Source organism: Rattus norvegicus, chromosome 3 (genome assembly GCF_036323735.1).
Source record: "Rattus norvegicus strain BN/NHsdMcwi chromosome 3, GRCr8, whole genome shotgun sequence".
In the NCBI taxonomy this organism is placed as follows: Eukaryota; Metazoa; Chordata; class Mammalia; order Rodentia; family Muridae; genus Rattus; species Rattus norvegicus.
This window is the reverse complement of record NC_086021.1, coordinates 89,266,579-89,282,057: the sequence shown is the minus strand read 5'-3', so window position 1 is coordinate 89,282,057 and position 15,479 is coordinate 89,266,579. Positions and strand designations below refer to the sequence as shown.

At 41.5% G+C, this 15,479-nt stretch overlaps 1 protein-coding gene and 1 long non-coding RNA gene across 8 annotated transcripts in view; one reads left to right on the top strand and one right to left on the bottom strand.

Moving 5' to 3' along the window:
- The window catches only part of Itgav (integrin subunit alpha V), an 88,131-nt gene that overhangs the window by 51,455 nt on the left and 21,197 nt on the right, over positions 1-15,479 (bottom strand). For 5 of the 6 annotated variants that reach the window (XR_010064599.1, XR_010064598.1, NM_001398692.1 and 2 more), the window contains exons 4-10: positions 11,629-11,743; positions 7,261-7,322; positions 4,946-4,991; positions 2,689-2,814; positions 1,909-1,953; positions 1,036-1,079; positions 565-621 (exon numbers count right to left, since the gene is read on the bottom strand). Coding sequence is in view for 4 of the 6 variants with exons in the window: in NM_001398692.1 (NP_001385621.1) it covers positions 565-621; positions 1,036-1,079; positions 1,909-1,953; positions 2,689-2,814; positions 4,946-4,991; positions 7,261-7,322; positions 11,629-11,743 (495 nt within the window). In the remaining 2 variants the exon portion in view is untranslated. The remainder of the gene's footprint in view (positions 1-564; positions 622-1,035; positions 1,080-1,908; positions 1,954-2,688; positions 2,815-4,945; positions 4,992-7,260; positions 7,323-11,628; positions 11,744-15,479) is intronic. The other variant, XM_039106447.1, reaches the window with a different exon arrangement.
- Positions 809-5,315, top strand: LOC120101588 (uncharacterized). Of its 2 annotated transcripts, XR_005502270.2 has the most exons (3): positions 809-956; positions 1,823-1,970; positions 3,766-5,315. It is a non-coding gene; the product is annotated as an uncharacterized LOC120101588 (long non-coding RNA). The 2 variants fall into 2 exon arrangements; XR_010065258.1 differs by lacking the exon at positions 809-956 and having other exon boundaries at positions 1,719-1,970.

The following is a 15,479-nucleotide window of genomic DNA, read 5'->3' as shown; positions in this document are numbered from 1 at the left end:
AAGGAAATTTTTTATGCTTTTGCGAATGTACAATTCTACTTTTATTTTTTAAAAAACAGCAAACAAAAACAAGATATAACACACAAAGACAAAAGGATTTGGTAAACCAAAATATTTTGTTTAAAAAACAAAGGTATAAAATATCTATAATCAGGTGAGCAGTAGTGGTGACGCCTTCAGTGCCAGCATTCAAGAAGCAGAGGAAGGTGGATCTGAGTTTGAGGTTAGCCTGGTCTACATAGTGAGCTTCAGGACAGTCAGGACTATACAGAGAAACCTTGTCTCGGAAAAACAAAAACAAACAAACAAACAAAAACTAAAGCTCTGTCATAATGCTATTTGTAGCTTTGCATGTATGGACCCATTAAACTATTTCCGCAAAATGCTGACTGACACAAGTAAGATACAAAGAACCGTGGCTTTCTTCCTACAGACTTGGGGGGGTGAGGGGGAGACTTCTGCAGCGTGTGTCAGACTGCTCCGCACTACTCAGCAGATGACTTCTGTATTTTCATGTTCTTTTCAGTGAATTTTCAAAACTGGGTGTGGGTTTTAGTAGCATACCTGTTCACCAGTAAAATTGTGTAATGAAGACATGTTTTTCCCATCATAAATATAAACCTGTGTAGGAAAACAAGAGCAAATGAAATATTTAAAATTAGTGCTAGCTACAGATGAAGGGTGGTGGTATATGAACACGTCTGTGGAGATATGTGCACGGGGAAGGGAAAGGGTGCTTGTGCGCATGCGTGTGTATGTGCGTGCGTGCGTGCGTGCGTGCGTGCGTGCGTGCGTCCTTACTTGAGACAGTCTCTTTCTAACCCTGGAACTCATTCGCTTGTATGATGACTAACTAGTGAGCAGCAGGGGTCTGCCTGTGTCCACACCCTAACCCGCAGCACCAGGGTCACAGTGGATGGGCCTGTACTCAGATGCTCTCCGTGATCCAAATAGAGGTCCTCTCTTTTGAGATGTCTTCTAACCATCTCCCCAGCCCTTTCCCCCTTATGTTTAAAACCACCTTTTTCATCCTACCATTCCCAAAGTCCTTGCTGCTCTTGGAACTCCAGAAACAAAATCTGTGAGGGAGGAAGAAAAACTTAATTACACTCATTTTTAAGACAAACACTGGAATTTCCAGATGTAGGTACTCTGTCAGAGAGCTTTAACTTTTATGAATCCAGTAGAAAACAAATTAGAGGTCTTTTAAAATCAATGTTGGATGTAAAGCAACCTACCTTGCCTTTTAAACTATAAAAATCGTAATTTGCAAATCATAAAAACATTTCTAAGAACTCAATTATGCCAGGAGTGGTGGCACACACCTCTAATACCAACACTCGGTAGGCAGAGGCAGGAGGATCTCGGTGGAGGCAGGCAGATTAAGTTTGACGCCAGCCTGGTTTACAGAGTGAGTTCAAGGACAGCCAGGAAATCAAATACATGCAAGTAAGCCCTCAAATGTCTCGCCATCTTATTAAACAGGAACAGAAAAATCGAGGGGGAAAAAAAAAAGCTATGTTTATGGTAGGGAAAAACAGTACGAAGCTGAAATGAGACTGTGGTTGGGGCCAGAAGCAAGACCTATGTTAAGTCCAGGATTGCTACACTGACTTGAGGAGCCAGGCGAGGAGGAAGGAGGACCAGCTCGCTCCCAGGGTATACCCGCACGCCACACCAACCCGGAAGAGGAAAAGCCTCCCACCCATACAGAATGTTCCAGGGCCTCCAGGCCCACAGCAGCAGTTCTGCCAGGCAGAAGTCGTCCCCCCAACCCCCATTCCCACCCTTTCACACTTTCTTCCTTCTGTATTTTCCACAGCAAAAGTTGCAAAGTGCTGGGCTCCCCAGATCTGAGTTTCCAATGCTTGTTTGGAGAGCACGAAGGGTAACCCAAGTTCTTCCTACCTTCAATGCCGTCACCATTGAAGTCTCCCACGGCCACAGAGTAACCTAGACAGGAATGAAAGGTGAGAACACTGTGATTCTCTTCAAAATATTTGAAGCTTCTTTCTCATTTAGGGGTAAAGAGTTCACATGCATGTGACAAGAGAAGTTTAAAGTGAATCGGTCCAAAAAGGGCATCCGTATTAGAAAGCTAAGACAAGGAGTGTTAAAGACAGGGAAGTCTGCAGTCTGACCAAAAGGCAGAAGGAATAACGGATTCTCTCGGTCACCAAGTCCTCCCTCTGTGGTGTGACTTGGTTCCATAAATAACAAAGAAATTTAAAGAGTGAGAACAACACTGATGTATTCTCAGACCAAAACCTGTGTCTAAACACTCAGTAGTCCAAACGCCTAGGCAGTGACTCGGCACAGTGGGCAAGCAGCTTGAGCCCTGCAGCTCATCATCATTCCTTCCAAAGTGGGCACGGGAAAGGGTGTACTCTACAGACGAGTCCGGGTTACATAAGCAGCACAAAGCAAACACAGACAACACCCAGAGCACGGGAGTGACATTTCAAGGTTACTTTTTATTACTAGCCCTGTACAAATCAGTACTTTCTTCAGTTTTAATTGCTGAATTAGAGTGTAACCTACATGTTCAACACCCATTCGATGCTGTACGCTTATTCGATGCTTTTAAAAAATTTAATCTACTTCACCTAGTGATTTTTTTCCCTTAAAGTAGTATATGCAAAATTATAGGGCAGCCATACCAAAACTCTATATTTTGTGTTTACCTACCCAAATAACTGTCATCAAAAATTGCTTGTGCAGTCCGTGTGGCTAGTTGGTTATTATATTTGATGCTGTAGACATTTGGGTCATATTTAGATATGATTTCTGCCACTTGATCTGAAATGAGCTGACCTGTGGTGGAAGGAAGACAGGCATGAGTAAAACAGACCTCTCCGGGGAACTTCAAAGCACAAATAATAGGTGGTGCCTTCGTGAACAAAAATCCCGCTAGACATTATTACTTTCGGTGTTTTGTTTCATTTTGTTGATTGTAGTATGGGGTCTCACTATGTAGTTCAGGCTGGTCTCGGGCTCTCAATTCTTCTGCCTTGGCTCTGAGGGCTGGGCTTCCTAATGTTCACCACCAATCCTGACTAGACATTACTGCTTCTAATTATTAGTCTCAAGTAACCCTCGACTACCAAAAAAAAAAAAAAAAAAGCTCGTGTAAAATAATCCTCTGTGAATCGAGCCTTTTAACTGTACATTGCAGGCCAGTTATATAAACATGATATCAATACATCATAGAAGAGGTGTCTTAAATAAGTTAGTAGGATACTGAGAATCACAAAATCTAGCTTCGTTCATAGTCATGTGGAAGAAATACCCAACTGAACTCGATTAGCTCCACTAGCAGGTTAAGGCGTGCTTAGTAAGAAGAAAACCAAAGCCGAGCTTGCCAGCTGTGTTTGATCTCCCCTGACCTGGGAGTGCAGGTGAAGCCCCACCGGCAGGAAGTACTCCATCAGTACGTGGTACACTCCACGCTATAAATGGTAGCTGTCAGAGCCACTCTGCCTAAAAGAGAGCAGCATCCCTTACTTCCTCATCTGCACTCTTTCGAACGCTGTGTTTGTTTTACAGCAGTAAACTGCAATCAAAACTTCCATGAGCATCACTTCCTACGAGCTGCAGAACTGACCGAATGCACACTTTTCTGTCTTAGCGAGTGCACCTCTCAGAGTGGCCCGGGGATTGATGCCTGGTGTTTCTAGATGCCTTCTCAACTTTTCAGTTATTCTTATTTCTCACTGACCCCCTTCCCTTTTCCTGCAGCAAATATTTCTCTTTTTCTCTTTCTAGGCATGGAATGAAAGCACAGAGTTTCTCAGAAAGCCTCCTACGGAAAATCAGAGTGAAAGAAGTAAAATTCAAAGTTAAAAAGATTTTCAACTAGATACAGTCATGTCCTTTCTAGTGCTTCCAAACAAAGACCCATCTTAGACTGGGCTGCTAAGAAAGGGGAGTTATGACCTTATGAACAGCTTTCTCTAACAGAAACTAAACAAGTGGCATATTAACTACATAAATGTGTATCTCACTAAACAAACTGAGACACTTTCCATTTTAGTCTGGATACATTGTATACGGTGTCTTATATACATTTTATCTACTGCATGATTTCTCTTTTTTTCACTCCCTCCCTCAAAATGTCAGCCATGAGATGGTTAATATAGTAAGACTTTTCTAGAATGGATGGATAGTGTTTTACTTTTATCAACCACCAATTTAATTACTTCTTAAAAGTTAAGTTGGGTTTTTATGTGTCTGTTTTGAACTCTTAGAGATCTGCCAAACTCTGCCTCGTGAGTGCTGGGATTAAAGATGTGTACCACTATGTCCAGTTAAGATCTTCTAACTTTAAAGTCCTCTTGAGGGCAGGGATGGGGAAGATTAAAGCAATCATTTGGGTATGCTAATGAGCAATTTAAAACATCTAGCTATCAGAAGGCTATACTTGCTAATGTATATGTCATGGCCTCTGGAGTATAAAAATAAAATATATGGTCTGGAGAGATGGCTCAGTGGTTAAAAGCACTGACTGCTCTTCCAGAGGTCCTGAGTTCAAAGCCCAACAACCAGATGGTGGCTCACAACAATGTATAATGGAATCTGATGCTCTCTCCTGGTGTGTCAAAAGACAGCTACAGTGTACTCATATAAATAAAATAAGTAAATATTTAAAAAAATAAATAAAATAAAATACAAACCACTTACCAAAAGAAGAAAAACAAAACTAACAACCTTTTTTTTAAAAAATAATTGTACATTTACTTTAAATTTACCTTTAAAACTGTTGTTTTCTACCTGAAATATATGCACATTTAATATACACCATAGAAAACACATCAAATTAGTTCCTAAAAATATTGTATACCAGATTATTTATGTACTTAAATTACATTTTCTATTTCATTTTTAATTTGAAATATGTCATGGGCATGTGAGTAGCCAAGTATCCAGTTGAAAAATATGAACTTACCCTGCCAATAAAAGCTGCCGGGACCTCCAAGAAGTACTCTGTCGGCCTAGAGCAAATCACAGAACAGAAGGACGATGCTTACAATGAGCATGGACACCGCAACCAGTGCTCTAAGCAGTACAGGTATTCGTGCACAGACATAGTACAATCAAATCACAAGCTGTTGCCTCAGCTAGCTCGGTTTCAGTACAATGCAGCAACTCTTCTAAGAGGAAGTAAGAAGGATTTTAACACCTTCATTTAACATGGAAAACATTTAAGTACTGGTGGAAATATTATTTGGTTGCAATAAGACAAAGGTGGCTAACCTCCTGTAGTAGATTTACAACTACTTAAGATAAATTTTCTAATGATCACTAAGAAATGTTCTGCTAAAGAAAAACTATTTCGGGGCTGGGGATTTAGCTCAGTGGTAGAGCGCTTACCTAGGAAGCGCAAGGCCCTGGGTTCGGTCCCCAGCTCCGAAAAAAAAGAACCAAAAAAAAAAAAAAAAAGAAAAGAAAAACTATTTCAGTTTCTCACAAACCTAAAGATATGTGGCTTCAGAGGGGAAATTTCAGTAAGGACACCAGCATGTTTTAAATCCATCACAAACTGTAAGGGTTTAATTCAAGGTATTTTGTTTGTACATGATGGTATCTTGGAATTTTTTTCTTGATAGAGGCAAGATATTTTTCTCCCCAAATACACATATGACTTTACATTCCACATTTATTGCTGCTATTGTTGCTGTGGGTGTTTTTACTTTGAAGCAGGGTCTCCCTGTGTAGCCAGGGTATCTGGGAACTTGTAATCCCTCTGCCTCAGCTTCCTCAGAGCTGGGATTATGGTATGTGCCACCTCCCAGTGCCAGGGAGTTCTAGTTTTAATCAATGCACTTTTGCAACTACTCCCAAGAGGGATTAAATATTATCATCTTGATATCCAAAACATTTAGACAGCTGAGAGGAAAAAAAGATGCTGAAATAAAAACAGAAAAACCATAAAGAAGTATATTTAAGAAAGTTTGTCTTTAAAAATGCTGATGAAATTTTTATTTAGATAGATTAAAAACTATTGAGTTTGAAGAGCATGTCAGTTTAATTAAAATTAGAATCCTGCTCATGAGATTTTCCACCATGATTAAACTGCCTCAGCTTGGCACCTACAGATAAGAAACAGATGGCAAACAGATTCAATTCTCAGCTTTTATGCAATTAAACTAATTTTGTAAGAAAAAAAACAAAAAAACCTATTAATAGCTTTTGTGAAACAACAAACAAAACTTTTATAGTCTATAAATTTCCATAAGTGGAAATTTCATGTGTGTGTGTGTGTGTGTGTGTGTGTGTGTGTGTGTGAATATGTTTATGTGGATGTGTATATGCAGACGTTGTGAGTGTGTGTATCTGTGTGTATGTGTGTGAACGTGTTTGTGGATGTGTGTAGGTGGATGTTGTGAGTGTGTGTATCTGTGTGTATCTGTGGATGTGTGTGAATGTGTTTGTGAATGTGTGTAGGTGGATGTTGTGAGTATGTGTATGTGTGTGTATCTGTGTATGAGTGTGAATGTGTTTGTAAATGTGTGTATGCAGATGTGAGTGTGTGGAGTGTGTGTGTATGTGTGAATGTGTTTGTGAATGTGTGTACATGGATATTGTGAGTGTGTGATGTGTGTGTATCTGTGTGTGTGAATGTGTTTGTGGATGTGTGGATATTGTGAGTGTGTATCTGTGTGTGTGTGAATGTGTTTGTGGATGTGTGGATATTGTGAGTGTGTATCTGTGTGTGTGTGTGTGAATGTGTTTGTGGATGTGTGGATGTAGATGTTGTGAGTGTATATATGTGTGTATCTGTGTACGTGTGTGAATGTTTGTGGATGTGTGGATGTGTATGTTGTGAGTGAGTGTGTATCTGTGTGTCTGTGTCATGTATGATGTAATTAGGGGAGTTGTACATATTAGAGGACAGATTACAGTCAGTTCATATGGACTCCAGGGATTGAACTCAAGTCATCAAGCTTGGCTGGCAAATGCCTTTACTGGCTAAGCCAGTCTCACCTGCCCTGGAAACTTCAATACCATCATAGTTACCTATCATTTACCAAGCAGATTTTCTACCCTCCCCATTCTCATTGTGCTATTTCAACATTTTAAATAAGCAATGTTTATGAAGAAGGGAATATTATAAGTCAAAGAATATCAGAATGAACAGACCACTTCATACTTTTTCATTAAAATACGGTAATTATTGAAAAGCTGAAGTAAGGAGCATGTAATTTTAAAACCAGTTGAGCCAGTAAAGAAGATCTGAATCTATCTTAAATGGGAACTTACTTTAGTAAAATCAATGCTGAATCCTCCTTGACAAAATCCCTGTCCATCAGCATCAATATTTTCTAAAATAAAAAGATTGGAAATATACACAAACCCCAAAACAAGCAAATAACACAAACAAAGCACAAAATAAACCTGCTGTTGTTAACCCAAGGTTTCTGTGAACCACTCATTCAGGCCCCTGGTTATTGTTAAACCAGCTCCCGTGTACATCAGGGCCATCTGCTCTCAGATCCCAAACAGACACTGCTGTGTAGAGCATGTGGGCCCGACACCAAGGGCCAGAAAGATCAGCTAAGATCCAATTTTTTCTTTAGACAGAATTCCACTATGTTATCCATACTGGTCTCAAATGCTGGATCCCCCTTTATCTGCTTTTCAAGTGCTAGGATTAAGGCGCGTGTCACCGCAGCTGGACTAAACTACTCTTTTCAATCACGACTCACAGAAAGATTATAGCTTGAATCACATCAAACATTGAAAATACACAAAATAAATACATAACTTAAAGTCTCACAAAATAGCATGAGGTGCAATGCACTATAATGTATATTCTGTATTCAATTATATCTTGGTTTTTGAAAAAAATACCATTAATATCCAGCAAGCCTTCATCTGCAAATTTAAGCCTTCTATCTGAACTGCGTCCTTCCTATTACCTTACAGTTGCTATGTCTTTGCTAAGTTATCAGGAAAAACAGCAAAGACACCCATACAGTCTTAATATAGTTCCTATGTATACATTTCACAGATGATGATAAAACTTAAAACTAAAAAACTAGCAGAGGTGTGGAGGGGATGGCACACACCTTTAAATCTCAGCACTTGGGAGGCAGAGGCAGGGGGATCTTTGTGAGTATGAGGCCAATCTGGTTACACAGTGAGTTCCAAGATAACCAGAGCTATGTCAAGAGACCCTATCACAAAAACAACAAAAACAAAAACAAAAGCAAAAACAAAACAAACACACAGCAACCTAAACAAAACTATAACACAGTGAAGAATTTCAGAAAATTGCAAAGTCTAAACTTAATGTCTGAGGGGTAAGCTATACAAGTATTCTTGCAGCTGTCCTTGTAAGAACTGATTAAGTCTTTAAACATGACTCTCAAGTGTCCTCCAACCGGAGCAGTCAATAATTTGCCTTTCTGTTAATTACTCTTTTTGGTTTGTTTATTTTCTGTATATCTTAGAAAAAACGACTGATTCTGATCTATGTAACTGATCAATTAATTTAAACTAATTTCAATCATGAGCAATACTACACCAAAATAGAGGTGTTTTTTTAAATTCTTTATCAGATGCCAGCTTTTAGTTAGCAAAAATTTTGTTCCCTGGCATTGCAAATATATCATAAGTTACTCCCACTCGGGCCACTCAAGTACAGAAATCAAAAATAGTTCATTTTAATCATAACGTCAAATTTCTAAGAATTTGGGGGGTGGGGGGAGTCAAACAATCCCTTCCAAACTTAGAACCCAAATTTAAAATCTGGGAACTGCCCCGAGATTACACAATAAAATATTTTCTGTTTTAAGAAAATGGCCACAAAAGGGTAACACTACTCTAGCGTAAATTTTTCCAACCAAGAGGGAATAGGAAAGTGAGGGCCGGGGTTTCCAGTGTCTGCTGAATCATACCAAGGAACAGTAACCTTGACACCACCATGCATTTCCTTCCTTCAGGCTGCCTCTGGGCAAAGCTCTTAAGCCGTTTATGAAGACACGCTTTTTTTCATTTGTACTATGCAACTATCTGCTTTATTTGGTTTCCTGAGATATCCCATTGGAAATACAACTTCTTTAAGATTTCCTTGACACGGGGCTGGGGATTTAGCTCAGTGGTAGAGCGCTTACCTAGGAAGCGCAAGGCCCTGGGTTCGGTCCCCAGCTCCGAAAAAAAAAAAAAAAAAAAAGATTTCCTTGACAGGCACATACTAAACCAGGTGCTTCTGACAATTCAAAAACTCTCTGAATACAACAACTTAGTTCAGTGTTTATCTCCACTGATGACCAATGCTTCTCCCGCTTGTCAAGCCTGGAAATATTATGACAACTAGTGATTGGGACAGCAAGGTCACAAGCGTGCATTAAGCACTTACCGGAAGCTATTCACTTAGCGTTTTCTTTTTGAGGCTCAGAACCATCTTTGGAGAGACGTGATTATTAGTCATCGTCTGTACAGAAGGCTAGTGCTAGGGGCATTAACTGACTTCTAATAGTTGACCGGCTGACTATGGGCCTGAACACTACTGAGCTGTGCTATCTCCATCAGCAGCCTGACGGTCACTGTCTGAGTAAGGAAAAAGCAGAAGAAAAAACTAGAAGCTTTAACTATCCAAATATGGCTATCAAAATTAGAGCCCAGGAGCAATGGGCTTAGTGGGAGCACAGCGTTGAAGGAGTCTCCACAGTGTGTGACTCAGGCAGTTTTTCAACAGAGGTGCATCTGGCTAGTGCTTAAGGCCAAGTATGGTCATGGACACTGACCATTAAAAACCATGAACAACCATGCACAGTAAAGGGGAACTGGGAAAGAGGGGCGAGGCTCTTTGTGCAGGCTGTACACAGAGATCATGTTAAAAACAAAAATCAGTGAATCAGCAGTCAACCAAACAACAACTACCAAAAAAAAAAAAGCCATCCCCAGCACATGCAAGCACAAACCAGCACCAGGCAGGCAAAGTTACAAAGAGGTCAGCATGCAGCCTCACAAAACTGGAATCATCCTGCTCTGGACTGTACAGTTTACTGAAGTGTGAATGAACACAAAGTATCAAATGGTGCCGGGAGGAGGGGAAAGAGGGGAAACTTACCTACGAAAGAAGAATGTTTAAAAAGAAACAGAAAAGAAAAACATAAACAGTTCCTCGGAAAGGCTTGTTCGGAACCAGTCTTTTACTAATGATGAAGTGAGGGCTCAGCCTGTGGCGACGGGGATTACCCAGCGCTCCAGGTTCAGGTCACTATCAGGGGAATCTGAGGCTGTGGCCCAGGTTTTCAGGCTCCACTACTCCTCTGGGTAAGTCGCTGGTATGTCCTATGTCAAAGGTCTGACCAGGTAGCATGTGCTATAGCCTAGTGTGCTAAGACAGGCATTGCTCTGTCCGTGTGTTTTATGATACTTTTCTTTGAGATGTTTTACTTAGACCAGATTCCGTAAACCTTTTCTGAAGAGATCCAGGCGTTTAAGTACTTCAAGAAACAGGGGAGTCACATACCGTGTCAGCTCCAGAATGATTCAACTTTCTAGGCAGTGGATAAACAAATGGGTGTGGCTAGATTCCCATAAAAAGGTACTTGTAAAGGCAGGTTTGCAAATCACAGACCACTATAGTTAGAATGTTATGTAACTTAGGAAATAAGGCTTCATTACTTCGTAAGTTTTATGTCTGAAGCAAACAATGGAAGCATGGATGTGTCGCTAGAATGTTCTTTCCAGACGCAGTTGAAATGGAAAGCATATTCTCTGGTTTGTAAAGCAAGGAAAGCATATTCTCTGGGATCTGACAGATTTAAAGGTCTGGAGGTGAAACTGCTTACCATGCATGAGACCTGAGTTCCACATCTAGCACCAAAAAAGAAAAAAAAGGGGGCAACCTGGGTTCAAATTCTTATTTGACCATTCGGTGCCATGGACTATAGGGAGGAGAACGCTCCACCTGTCCCGAGTCTCTGTTTCTGCATTTCTCAAGTGAGTATTACTTTCATTGGCTTTTCAACTAACATTGGAGAAGAGCCTGAGGCTGTCAGGATAATCAACAGACACGTGGGCTTTTCACTACTGTTAGTTGAAATTCCAATGAAAGCAAAGCCTGGCAAATTCAGACTGAAGAGACCTAAACGCTATCTTCACGGTCATTTGTAAACTCTGGCTCACGAAAATATCTTTTCAAATTTACTTTTAACATCATTATTCACCTACAACTGTGACCCTCAAAATTCAGGGTCCAACGGCATGACCACCTACAACTGTGACCCTCAAACTTCAGGGTCCAACGGCATGACCTCATAGAGACGGATGAAAATGTAGGCTCCAGGCCTGATCTAGCGACTCGGAATCTTTAACTGTGATGCCCATTTCTCCTTGAGAGAAGTTTACACGAACGTCTTTTCACTAGCCGTGACTGGGCATAACTTATTTCCAAGATTAGATATTAATTATCGCAAATCAGGGATGACCAAACTGAGTTCTCAGAAACAATAAGCATCACATTTGTAATTTCTTTGTATGAGCAGAATTAGTCCATTCTGCTCTGTCTGCCGCACGATGTCTACACAATTTGTCATACAGGCATGCACATGCATCCCACACAAAAACTAGGCTCCTGGGGTTTCTGTCTAAGAGATGGTGCAGGCTTTCACGTACTTGACCTGCATGGAGCATACTCAACGGTCTTTGTGCCATCCTGAAGAAAGCAGGTTCCAACTGGCTCTCTCTCCTGCTTCATCTCAGTCCTCCAGTGGTACAATGGAGCACAGGCCTAAAAAACAAAGGATTAGTCCATGATACAAGAATCCTCTGAAAAATTAACAATCCTAATATCTAGGCTAACTCAGAATATGAGAGCACTAAACATTGAAAAATTCAAACCCAGCCTCTGCTTTATCATGGGAGTAAATAAAGATTCTAAAAGAGTGTTTGCTTGTTTTCTTCAGATTCTCTGTCACTTCAGAGTTTTCCCGGTTCAATAAGAAGTAGATGTTTCTGAAGACTATAGTCAGAGCTCCCGTTTCCTGTGTTCAGAAGTCAGCAAAGCTCTTACTTCAAGAAGCATTATTTCTAGATGCTGAGCTGAAGGTCACAGCCTTAGTCACCTTCTGAACTAAATCACACCCTCATGCTTGTAGGAGATACCCCCAAACCATACAGCAAGTAATAATAGCAAAAAGCAAAAGTACCCTGTAGCGCTTCTCCTGCGTACTTTCCAAATACACTGTGAACTTTCCGAAGATTTGATTTCAATGTCTCATACATGCAATCAAATAACAAATGCTTTAATAGCACATAAAACGTGCACAAATTTAACCATTTAAGTTGCTAGATGGAAGCATAATTCTACAATAACTTTCCAACAGAAATCCTGACCTTGGCTATTTCATATCCACTCTGGTGAAACTAAAGGCAGGAGCCATTGCCCTTCTGCGTGTCCTTGATGGCAGGCGGGTGAGCAGTGTGTCCTGCTTGGTTTTGAGTCACCAATCTGTCTGCCTCACATATCCCATCTCACACCTAGCTTTCCACTCTAAGATTAACACTTGACATGTCCTATAGATCCCACTGAACCCTCAACCCTTTAGCAGAGCTTTCCTTAGCACTTCATTATCATGTTTGGTTTTTTTTTTTTTTCGGAGCTGGGGACCGAACCCAGGGCCTTGCACTTGCTAGGCAAGTGCTCTACCACTGAGCCAAATCCCCAACCTATCATATTTGTTTTTAAATGTTAGTAAAAATGAAGTAATTACAGAAGACTCTCTGAGAAAATGAAATTGAACGAAAGGAGATGGCGGAATAAAAACTGAGAAAACGCACTCCAGGTAGAAGGGAATAACACTGGGTACTGCTAGAAATTACCTGGGATACAGGAGAAATAAACCTCCAAATGAGTGTCATTAAAATATTTAAGATGGACTGAGGTAACAGAAACACAGCTATACCTTTGTGCTGGCTAATTTTTATGTCATCTTGACACAAGCTAGAGTCATTTTGGAAGAGGGAACCACAACTGGGAAAAAAAGGAAAAAAAATGCCCTTACTAAATTAGAATATGGGGCATTTTCATCACTGTCACTGATGTGGGAGGACACAGCTCACTCTGGACGGAGCCACCCCTGGGCTGGAGATCCTGAGTGCTACAAAAAAAAAACCAGGCTGAGCAAGCCATGATGGCCAGCGAGTAAGCAGCAGCCCTCCATGGCTTCTGCTTCATGTCCTGCCTCTAGTTCTTACGCTGACTTCCTCAGATGGTAGACTATCAAGTGGAACTGTAAACTGAAATAAACCTTCTTAAGTAGCTTTTGGTCATGGTGTTTTTATCTCAGCCATAGAAACCCTAACTACAATGAACCTGATTTGGGTGGTGTTTATGTGCCTGTTTGGTTGAATTCAGGGATAGAAAGCCGTTCTGCTGTTTTCATCAAGAGGAGAAACGTTGATTCCCTTAAGTCTTGCTCTGCAGAACAGGCTGCAGCTGAGGCATGAGAGGAAGCTGACAGATGAGAGGAGAAACTATGCTGGCCTGCATGAGCAAGGGTGGTGGGTCACTGCAGGGCAGAGATCGAAGATGGACTCTATCAAGAGATGCATTTCGGAGGTGGGTTTATTTTATAGGGATCACTGATGGAGTGGGAGGCCACACTATCCAGGGATAAGTTACTCCTGTTGTTCACGCTCTTTGACAGAGGGTAACAAGGATCCCACTTTGACCATATGCATTCAGAGTACTCTATTAGACAGACAAATGGACATAGCAGACAGATAATTTAGGAATATCCCTTCAAAATATTGGGGACAACTAATAGCTAGAGATATTGATTGGGAGAGTAGAATATATAGATTGTATTCCCAGATACGGAACATGAAGGGACCCTCTAGGTAAATGGGTTAGTTACAGAAAACAAAGGAGACTTCAATAGAGCTCAAAAACACTCCAACATTTAGGAACTGAGCAGAAGAAGTATTACCAGAGACATTTAAAAAGTGAGCAAGATAGGGGGGAGTAGAATATAAACACACAGTGTCACACAAACCAAGATACAAAAAGGACTAAGCCTGGCATGAAGGCATGGACTTGTAATCTTGGAACTTGGAAGATTGTGAGTTCAAAGGCAGCCCTGTTACAGAGTGATATCTTGGTCTCAAAAAGGGGTGGGGGGACTTTAAAAGTGTGGGGAGGAGACGGGGCAGTGGAAATGGCTCAGAGATGGCTCTCCAGTTAGGAGCACTGGTTGCTCTTCCAGAGGACCCAGGTTAAGTTCCCAACACAGACATGGCATCTCAAAATTATCTCTAACGCCAATAACAGAGGGTTTGACACCTTTTTCTGGCCTCTGTTGGCTCGGCGATGCATGTAGTGCAAAATATACAAGCTGCAAAACACCCATACACATAAAATAATTGTTTTCATTTTGTTAAAAAGGGTGGACGGGTAGTCGCCACTATGATGAGCAACTGTGTGGTGGAGAGATGGGAAAGAAAGAGAAGTGGAGTGGTTTCTGTGCCACGAAGAGCTGCTGAACTGGAGAGTGAGGGTGGTGAGGAACAACAGCCTGAGGTGAGTAGTAGGTAACGGCACCGGAAGCCATAGTATTTCTAGGCCTTGCTTCCACAAAAGGCCAGGTCTGGATCTGTGGTCCTACTGCAGCAGGGGTCTGTGTCAATATCCATGGACCGACCATGTTACCACCAAAGGCCATGCAGCGGTCGTCAGCAGTCTGCCTGAAACCATGCTGATGTCTGAGTACCAGGGTGAGCTGGTCCCGCCCCTCACGAGCCACTGCATGGGGGCACCAGTGATGATGTGGATACGGGACACCAGACCCCGCCCCTTCCCTGAGCGGTGCGAGAGAGCTGGTCCCGGTGGCGTGGGCATGGGACCAACTCAGCCCCCACTCAGACCCAGATCCAGGGCTTTGAGTCGGCCCACCCCATCGATAAGCTGCTGGAGCACGTGAACAGACCCGGTTCCGCAGATGCAAAGCAGCAGGATCTCCGTGACACAAAGCAACAACTGTATATCCGAGAGGAGTCTCAGTGAGGCTCCAGTATTGATGGGGTAGCAGAAGTCAGAGGCCTGGAGCTAGACCAATGACTCATCACAACGAGTATTTACAAGTAAAAACGTCTGGGCAAAGGGCATGCTGTGTGTCCCACTGCAGCTCCCAGGGCAGGATATTTTTTTTAATTTATTTTCTTTTCGGGGGAGAGGTTAAAAGGGTGGAAGGTGGGTATGGAAGGGCTAGGAAATGAATGAGATTGAGGTGTACGGTGTGGAGTTCACATAGAACCAACAAAGAATTATGCTTAAATAAATAAATGGTGTGTGATACAACAGGAATTGACTTTGTTCAATGGCGCCAAGGGGTAAGAAAGATAAAAATTAAGTATTCACAAGAGAAAATAAATTTCTTTTAAAAATGATGTACAGTGAAATTTTGGTAATCTTGACGTCTGAGTGACCTAGGTCATCCCTTCTCATGCCTGCCTCAGGTTGATGGGAG